Raw genomic sequence first — 707 nt, 5'->3', positions numbered from 1 at the left:
GGGTGAGGCGAGGGGCCGCGGCGGTGCCGGTGGGTGCCCTCGTACCGACGCCGGTTTCGCCCGCCCGCTGGCCGGGCTCGCTGAAACTTTGCCTTCCGCCCACTCCCGGGGGGGATCGGGGCGGCCTCCAGCCAGCAGCCCCCGGAGGGAGGCTGGCAGAAGTCCTCCCCCGTCGTAGGCAATGGGGTTTCTCTGAAGTTTAGCCCGTCAGAGAAGCATTTGGAGGCGGTGTGGATCCTACGCTGGGCAACTAAACTTTCGTTAAGATCTGGCATCGCTTGGAGACTGATTACTGATACTGTACCAGGCGCTGCCTCTTATCATTGCCTTTTTTTCTTAATTATTTGCTGATCTCCTTAGCAACTGAAGCAATTTGCAAGGTTTAAACTAGGGTGCAGCTTGATTTACAAAGTAGAATAGCAGAAAGGGTGCATTGTTGTTTCAGTGATGCGTATTTCCCTCGCATGCTCTCAAGAGGGCTAAGAGCTGCAGTGTTGATTTCATGTAGCTGGAACTGCCGTAGACAGACTGCTCATGATTAGTCCAGCTCAGGCTTTGTGGTACGTCACCCAGTTGCTCATCTGTGTCTCAGTTTCCTTTAAGCCAAGTGAACTATCGTGTGTGCAAAATAATAAATACCTCTTTCTTCAGAGAAGTTCAGTCTTTGCTGAGGGATGAGAGGGAGAAAATAATTTCAGCTGGCTGAG

General features: G+C 52.3%; 1 protein-coding gene across 1 annotated transcript in view; it reads right to left on the bottom strand.

Moving 5' to 3' along the window:
* Positions 1-275, bottom strand: part of LOC104396463 (G2/M phase-specific E3 ubiquitin-protein ligase-like) — a 113,180-nt gene extending 112,905 nt beyond the window's left edge. The window contains exon 1 of the mRNA XM_010006306.1: positions 46-275. Within this exon, the coding sequence (XP_010004608.1) occupies positions 46-275 (230 nt within the window). The remainder of the gene's footprint in view (positions 1-45) is intronic.
* Positions 276-707: the final 432 nt, after the last annotated feature.

This window comes from Chaetura pelagica, unplaced genomic scaffold, assembly GCF_000747805.2.
Source record: "Chaetura pelagica isolate M959 unplaced genomic scaffold, ChaPel_1.0 scaffold108, whole genome shotgun sequence".
Classification (NCBI taxonomy): Eukaryota; Metazoa; Chordata; class Aves; order Apodiformes; family Apodidae; genus Chaetura; species Chaetura pelagica.
The sequence above is the reverse complement of the archived record's forward strand: the minus strand, read 5'-3'. Positions and strand labels throughout refer to the sequence as shown.